Source organism: Pempheris klunzingeri, chromosome 23, assembly GCF_042242105.1.
Source record: "Pempheris klunzingeri isolate RE-2024b chromosome 23, fPemKlu1.hap1, whole genome shotgun sequence".
Classification (NCBI taxonomy): domain Eukaryota; kingdom Metazoa; phylum Chordata; class Actinopteri; order Acropomatiformes; family Pempheridae; genus Pempheris; species Pempheris klunzingeri.
Window position 1 is genome coordinate 1,706,644 of NC_092034.1, and position 8,839 is coordinate 1,715,482.

The 8,839-nt window shown below is 41.5% G+C and overlaps 1 protein-coding gene across 1 annotated transcript in view; it reads right to left on the minus strand.

Annotated features, from left to right (window-relative positions):
• The window catches only part of LOC139222551 (broad substrate specificity ATP-binding cassette transporter ABCG2-like), a 13,722-nt gene extending 7,622 nt beyond the window's left edge, over nt 1-6,100 (minus strand). Inside the window, exons 1-7 of the mRNA XM_070854343.1 lie at nt 6,043-6,100; nt 5,813-5,943; nt 2,553-2,612; nt 2,272-2,386; nt 1,184-1,336; nt 693-850; nt 197-299 (exon numbers count right to left, since the gene is read on the minus strand). Coding sequence (XP_070710444.1) covers nt 197-299; nt 693-850; nt 1,184-1,336; nt 2,272-2,386; nt 2,553-2,612; nt 5,813-5,943; nt 6,043-6,099 — 777 coding nt within the window. The 5' untranslated portion in view covers nt 6,100. The remainder of the gene's footprint in view (nt 1-196; nt 300-692; nt 851-1,183; nt 1,337-2,271; nt 2,387-2,552; nt 2,613-5,812; nt 5,944-6,042) is intronic.
• Between the last annotated feature and the right edge of the window lie 2,739 nt (nt 6,101-8,839).

Consider the following 8,839-nt stretch of genomic DNA (forward strand, 5'->3'; position numbering starts at 1 on the left):
ATCCATTTAACGAAAACAAGAGTTAACGTATTCATTAAAATGTTTTGTGCATATTATATAGAAATATGTATTTATGTCTACAAAATATCAAATATGACAACAGAAGATGTGTTTTCTGGGGATGAGGAGTGAAAGTGATGCACCGTCTATGAAAGAGGTAAAGAAAGAGCAGAGGAAGACGGGGAGGACGGAGGACCTGCTTGCCGTTGACCAGCAGCGTGAGGCTGTCGAACAGGCGGTAGATGGAGTACCGCGGCTGGTGGATGGACAGGATGATGGTGCGGCCGTTGTCTGCCATCCTGAACAAACGGGGACACGTTAAAGTGTCGTCGCTTACAGACACGTGGACTTAAAAGGTTCTGGGACTGAGCTGTGCCGTTGGCTGCACCAGGATTAAATCCAACATCGCTCATCTCTGATTTGATGTCCTGAAAAAGATCCTGATAGAAGAGTTTTATGGCTACATGCTAATGCTACATGCTCATGCGTTTGAAATGAGTCCTCTGTGTTTCCTGACCCTGCGTTAGCTTAGCTTAGCATATTGAAGGGGCGCAACGCCAAATTTAGTGCCATGAATTTAACGTTAACAGCAGCAAATGATCTTTTCTGTGTAGCAGAGCAGGTTTTGTTTTGTTCCATTAGCTCCCAGGTGTGGACTAGAGCTGAGGCTCATGGGTAATGTATGCGCCGACCTCTTGAGCAGCAGCAGCACAGAGTTGGCGGTGCTGGCGTCGAGGCCCGTGGTGGGTTCGTCCAGGAAGAGGACGGACGGGTCGATGATCAGCTCCATGCCGATGTTCGTCCTCTTCCTCTCACCGCCGGAGATTCCTCGAATCAGCTGGGTGCCCACCTGACCGGACACACACCGAGACAATGAAAAAGTTGTGTGAACTCAGCATCAAATCACTACTTTTCTTTCCTTTGATATTTTATTTTGTCGTCTTTTTTGTTGCTCTTTTGTCTTTTTTATCATCATTCTCTGCTTTATTCTCTTTTTTTGTTGCTTTCATTCTTTGTTTTTATCGTTCATTTTGTTTTCTTGTCACTTTTGGCGTTTTTTGTTGCTCTCACCCTTTTCCAGTTGCTAATATTAGCTAAAGTTGCTTTCATTCTCTTTGTCCTCATCAGTCTTTCTTTCTGTCGTTATTTATCGTCACTGTTCCTTCCCCTCTCCCCTCCTCACCCTGGAGTCGGCCACTCGGCTCAGTCCCAGCTCCTGGATCAGCTTGTTGACTTTCTGCTCTTTCTCCTCCTGAGGGATGGACGACGGGAGTCGCAGCGCCGCAGAGAAGCTGAAGTTCTCTCTGACCGTCAGAGTTCCCATCACCACGTCGTCCTGGAGACGAGAAAACATCATTAACAACAACATCCCGTCTCCCCCCTCTGTCCTAAGATACTCCCACCAGATGCACACACTTCATACGTGCAGGAAAATGCTTTGTGAGCTGGCTGATTACTGTTAGCTCTGGTTTGTCAACAGCACGATTTGACTTATAGAGGCACCTGTTTTGCAGTTTAGCAGAAGAATAATTTACTAGCAACATTCAACATGGCCGCTCATCGCCTGCTTTCATGACAAATCTACATGCACAAGCTAACAAACCACTGCAACACATTTAGATATTACAGGAAAATGAAGTCAGCTTCAGTCATCCCAGTCGTTATTGTGATTCCAATGCCGTTATAGAAAGTTACATAATCATGAACTTGAATTAGCCGCTGTCTTTAGCTAACGTTACAGTTAGCAGGAGGCTAATCTATTAGCAGCATCCAACATGGCCACCTCTCCTGGTGAATCACCAACATGTGGATGTTCTCAGAGTCTGATAATAACGTTCCCTCCATGACAGAAGCTAACGAAGCCGTCACCACATCCAGATGTTCCAGGAACTTTCAGCCACATCTGAAGGTCTGTGGAGCAGCCAATAGGAACGCTCTCTCTCTCTGAGAGGACCTGTGATTGGACAAAGCCTCCTGTCACCAGGTAGATTTACTAAAACCTGAAAACAGCCCAGAGACGGAGATTTTTATGGATTTTTGCCCAATAACACCAAAAATAATCATAATTTATTGGTGCTGTGACTTCTGACCTTAGTATTTCTAATATTATTTCAACTGTAGGCGACTGAAGCAGATTTGGCTTCAGAAGCCGGTCTTATTGTTGACTGCAGTCCCTTCCTGCTCCAACCAGGAAACCCTCCTGAATCAAAGATGATCTATTGGCTCCTGTAGCTCCCACTTCCTGTCCGTCTTCCTTTCTGTCTCACCCACCTGCACCACATATCCAGACAGACACTTGAAGTTTGGGGGCTGAGGAGCTCCGTCGATTAAAACCTCTCCCGACAGGCCTGCAGGGTCCTTCCTGGCTGCCAAAACATCCAGGAACCTGAACGGCAAACGGCGCCCATTAACAACTCGGTCAGGACGCTTTAAACATCAGGTCGTCTCACTCGTGGGGACACTGCCAACTCTGTAATCATAACGCCTGATGACACGACGTCATGCTGCTACAGCGTTTGTGAACACAGAAGAAGACAAACAAAGACACTCACGATGATTTGCCGCTTCCCGTCGCTCCCATGATGGCATTCAGACCCGGCTTCATGGTCCCACTGAGACAGAAACAGAGGAGACATTTGTCAGATTTTGCTGGATGTACAACAACAGGCTTCAAAAACACCTGAAACACATATAAACCAGATATAAATCCTTCTCAAAACTTATCGAAAAAACTCCTAAAAATCAATGATCCCATGTACGGATATTCTCTGTCCAAATAAAAGATTATATATACATATATTTTACAATGATTAATATTGGAAACAGCTCTATAGGGCGTGAAGACTTTACTTATTTATTCAGTTATTTTAAAAGGAATAGTTCATCATTTTATGAATAAATATGAAGCGACAGCTGGTTAGCCTCGTTTAGCATTAGCAAAGTCACCACTAATTTCTTCTACAACATTAAACAGACTCATCGATCTGTGTTTGGAGTGACGGGGCAGTTTCTCTACTGCGTGTCTTTGACTGTTGGTGAACTTTGTGCTTGAAGGCGTCACGCTGTTGTGTTTTTGGGGAACTGAAAGAGTTTTTTTTGTGGTTTTTCAAACCGAGGAAACTCTGACGGTTCAGTTTTGATTCATCTTTTTCTGACGCAGGGAAAAAAAAACTTCCTCCTCCTCCAAGTCCATCAGGTCATTTACTCTGAATATTACACACAACACTGCAACCATGACGCTGCAGTTTAGTTTTTTAAGCTCTTCCTAAGGAACCGAGGAAACTCTTCTGCAGGACTTCCCCTCCCCAGAAACATTTCACCACTGAAACCATGAAGCAGCGATTTCTCTCTTTCAGTTCTTGTAACTTTTTCCTCTTTCCTTCTCCTCAGTTCTTTCCTTTGAAGTAGCTTTTAAGGAAATCATCCGGCTTAGAAAAGGAGCGTAAAACACAAATCTCCAGACTTTCTGAAGGGATTGTAGCCAACATGAACAAGAGGAAGTGAAGAGAGGCCAAAGCCGAGTCCACCCACCTCCCCAACTTCCACATGAAAACCAAATGTTTAATTTCCTGCCTCCTCCTGATAACAGATAAAGCGCTGCTCCTGTCAGACTGCTGGCAGGTATAAGGTACCCAGACTTCTTTTTATGTGACTGATATTTTAGCCATTACCATCCAATATATAGAAAAAAATATGATGGCTGTTAATTGGGCTTGTTATTTATTTATTTGCTGTTAAAGATCATGAAGGAAAACTGATGGTAAAATCAGCTGCTCAAACTAAACCAACCTTCAACTTTGAGTCAGTGTGGTCAATGATTGCATACACTGAACAATAAAGATAGCTCCTGCTATAAACAGTACGCACATGCTGCTCTCAAACAAACATAATCGAAGCCTTTACAGGTTTGTACTCTTGAGCTTAAGAACAGCTGTGAGCTAAATGCTAATATCAGCGTGCTAACATGCTAATGTGTAGCAGGTATACAGTTTAGCATGTTTTGCTAACGTTCGCTGGTTAGCACTAACAACAAAGTCCAGCTGAGGCTAATGGGAATGTGTTATGTTTTTCCAAAGCACTGGACAAACTGGCGTTCGACAAAGAGTCAGAGGATCACCAAAGTTATTATAATTCATCCTGAGGGGACCACGAATGTCTGCACCAAACTTCAACAGCAGTCAATCAAATAGTTGTTGAGATATTTCATCCCAAAACCACAAATGTTACCTTCTTGGTGGAACAAAATCATCAGGATTCATCCTCTGAGAACCACGAATGTCTGTACAAACATTTCCACCAATCCATCCGATAAAAATTTTGATATTTCACAGGACAAGTGAAATATTCGCCCTAAATGATCAAATGATGATAAAGTCAGCAGGGTTAACCTACTGGACACTTTTCCAATTTTCAAGGGATAAATAATTGAGATATTTATTTTGTTAAAGACAAAAATAATAAACCTCAAGGAGGTGCTCGAGGAAAAGTCATTCATCCTCTTATGATCATGAATGTTTCACAGTAATCCATCCAACAGTTGTTTGACACCGACATCTCCAGAGCTGAGATCCCTCTGCTGTTCTTAGATCCTTTAAATTTGAGATGAATTCTTTAGACAAACACGTTTCACTGAATTTAACTTTCACAGAGGTGCTTCAGCATCCTGCCGCTGTGTCAGTTTGTTGGTTTTAATCAGAGACTCATTGTATTCTTGCGAGCTGCTGTGTGTCTCTGTGTTTGTCGCAGAGGCAAAGTGGGAACTCAAGTTTCTCCACAAAGCAAACTTCCTTCCTCCGCCTCCGAACGCCAGTGTGTTTGATCCAAGCGGGCCTTGATCGTGTCACGTTTGCCTCCCAGGTGGGCTCCCGCCGGCACGTAGGCAAACAAACCCACAATAAGTGCACGTGTAGGCGCTCCCGCAGACCCCAGAGTCTCAAAACACAAAGACAATGAGGCCTGTTTGCGCCCTCTGAGAAGGGGTCGTGCCACGCCGGCATTTAACATGATTAAATTCTGCAGTGAAAATCAGTTCATGTCAATGCAGCCACCTGTATCAGTGGATTTTCTTGCATAGGCAGAGAAATTCCAAGCACATTTCTTGCCCTTAGTTCAGCTTTGGTGAACTTTCTTATCAGTTTTCAGCTCTGAGTGCTCAGTTTTATTAAAGATCTTCTGTCAGAGGATAAAGTGTTAGTTTACTCACAGTTCTTCTTCTTCTTAAAGTGTGTGAGCTCATTTAATAACGCTTTTATTTACTGTTTACTATCACTTTAAATCTCAGGTTACACTGTACATCCACTGTATGTATGGATATACATATTTATGTGTATTTAGAATTATGTGTATATATTTATTTTACTGTTTACAAGCTATGTAGCCACCAAAGTATGTATATTTGTGTGCAATGCTTGTCTATGTTTAACCTGCCATAGCGTTCTCAGTTTATTCATTTCATCTTCCATCTACATTTCATTATTTTATGTATAATATTTTATCCCTATATTTTAAATTCTCCACTTGTTTGTGTCCTTATGTGTTTATAAAAGTCATTGCCAACTACTCCTCACAGCTCACTGTAATTGTTTTGCACGTGACAATAAAAAACTTGACACCAATGTCCTGTTAGCGACTGAGCTAACAAGTTTGCTAGCGGTGTGGCCACACCAGAAACTAGCACAGAAAAATTCATCCAGACAAAATATTCAGTTATATAAAAGCTTGGTGACATAGTGGCTACTGTAGCTAGCAAGCGCACACATTTTTTAAATAAGCTTTTAATTGAGAAGTATCGGCTGAATGGCAGCGGACTCACTTGAGGTCGATGAGGATGTCTTTGGTCGTACCCTTCTTCCAGCACAGACAGCTCCCTCCCTGCGTCACCTTGTAGTGGATATTGTGGAAGCTGACGGTGGCGCCGAGCCGCTTTTGGTCCAAACCTGCAGACTGAAGAACAGCTAATTCACCCCGACACAGCGGTTACGCCGACGTACGGCCTAAACGTGTGATGTTGGTGCCGAGAAAAGACGGCGTGAAGGAGCGTACCTGGTGTTTAGAGGCTCCATTCTGCCCAAGCTCCATCGACACTCGGCTCTCCGACATCCTTTACGTCTCCTCCTGAACGCAAAACACTGTCAACAACACTTTACTTTATTCATTTTGTTTGAATCAACATACATCAATAAATTCCTTTTTTTAAAATCACTCAGTTATTTTCAAAAAAGGTTCAAGTTAAGTGATTCTAAACCGATAAACTTTATCCTCCAACCTAAACAATAAAATACATACTTATGGTCCTGTTGAATTGCTAAAACATACAATCCATTCGACATTCAACACTTAACTCACGTAATTAGCTGTAATTAGCTCACTAGCTAATGGTGTTTTGTTATCATTAGCTTGGCAGATGGAGGTATTTTGCCAAACAGGAATCATATGAAACAAGCTGCTGGAACTAGCGTTTCATTAATCCAGCTAACAATTACAATAAGACAGTTTAAATGAGTGTTTAACCCCACAGAGAAGAACCAATATGAAAGAGCAATGCTAATGTTGGTGTGTTGTTAGAACTTTGTTCTCATGGCTGTCTGTTGTGGTTTCTCTTATCGGTTTTTTGTTATCTTATTTATGATCTTGTTATGTTACAGTCTTTCTTTCTCTACGCCTGTAAAGCGTAAAGAGGGAGACATTATTAGTAGCTAATTATTCGTAGGGTTACAAGTTTTGTTAGAAGAACTCAAAGTTTAACGTCCTGGTCTTGTTCGTTAAACATTATGTTTCCCAAACACATCAGCTAATGAAGATCCTGTGATTAAACTGAAAGCTCTAGAACAGCTTCTACACAGACACTGAGAAAGTGACAAATATGATCTCTACACATAAGCTAACCTAAACCTAACCTAAAAACACTCACGTCATGCATTGAAAGTCCTTGAAAATGTCCCCTGACGTCTGATATTATTTCCTGATATAATTACATGTTCAATATTGATGCATCAACATGTGAGCAGCATTTTACAGTTGGAGCAGTTTTAGTGCCGTATGATACAATATCATCTATCTGGTCCCTCCAAAAGGTCACCAGATAAATCGGAGGGGTCAGGAGATGATTACAGGGAGAGGAAAGCTCAGATACAGAAATCTAATATTTTTTAGACGTTCCTCAAATGTTTTTAATGGAAATGGAAATACTGAAGTCAAAATAACTTGAAATTGCACTTGTACTCTGGCCTTTGACCTCCTCACTGTCAAGCAGAATCTAATGTTGAACTCAACAGACTCCGGAGGACAGAAACAGCTCAACTTAAAGTCGTACTTCCCGATTCTGTTCTATAAACCACAAGCACCAAGTTAAAAAAAAAAAAGCCTTAAAATATCACTGTAGCTGAAGATAAAGACAATAAAAGTTCACGACTCACCTGCTGAAGCCAGAAAATCCCTGTGAGAAGAGCTGTTAATGTACATCCAAACCACAGCACACTGACTGCAGAGATCAATGTGTGTGAGGGAGGTACAGTCAACTCTGTGTGTGTGTGTGTGTGTGTTAAACCCTGTTTTATGGCTGTAGGCATGATAAGGGAAGTAGGGAGAAGGGCAACAGAGTGTGTGTAACTCTCTCTCTCTCCTACCATTGGCACAACGGTGGCCGCCAAAGTATGTCCACTATTGCTCTTTTCAGAGCCACCAGACTCCATTGATAAAAACAGTAATTTTACCCCACAGGACACAGCAGTTGGTGTGAGGCAGCAGTAGACCAGTAACGAGCTCTGCAAAGTGTGTGACAGCATTATGGAAAGGATCCCTACAGAGACAGACCTGGAAGATCCTTTTGGTTTAACCACAAACTGCCGTTATATCGCTCTCTGCACACACACCAGACTACATTCACTAAAACAGGGATTTATAGCTCACAGAACACGAGTTTCTAGATTCTATTTGCTATGACTTTGGTGTTGTCAAGAGCTAGTTTGGATCCAAAAATAACTCTTCAGAACACTCAGGTCACACAGTAACACAAATAAAGTAACCAACTGAGGCAGCAGTAGACCAACAGCTCCTGTGTCCTGTGAGGTAAAATCCCTGTTTTTATGAATGTAGTCTGGTGTGTGTGCAGTGAGCGATATAACGGCTGTTTGTGGTTAAACCAAAAGGATCTTCCAGGTCTCTCTCTGTAGGGATCCTTTCCATGATGCTGTCACACACTTAGAATAACACTCTGAGCCTGTCAGTGGATCAAACAAGCTCTTTTACTGGACCAGAAGGATCACGTTGCAGTCGTTTTGCTATGATCTAAGTGATCAATTCTAGAAGTTGTTGTACCTACCAGACAACAATGAATTATTTATTATTGCTGCAATGTTGATTTTAGAATATTCCTGATTTAATTTGTGTTGAAATATTCCAACTGCACTGATCAATTTTATCCATTTTATAAGAAAACATTACTTTAGACTCGATTTCAAAATAAAGGTGGAAGCAATATTCAGATCCTTAGTAAAAATAGCAATACCCCAAAAATACTATATTACCAGCAAAATGTACTTAAAAGTATGAAACATAAAAGTATGATGAAGATATATTTTGCCAAGTAACTAAAGCTGTTCAATTAGAATTGAATATTACAACAAAACGTTTTCAATGTTAATTAGAACTTTAAATCATAAAGTGTTTCATATGTTTCTCAAACGTTGTTCAGGTCAGTGTGACCTGACAGACTGGTGTCTCCTCTATTGTTTTAAGAAGCAGATGTAACATCTTGATTGTAAGAAACAGAAAGTTCTTGCTCTGTAAACATCTTCCTGATAGACACAAGCCTACGCAGACAACGCTGACGGCTGCTGGA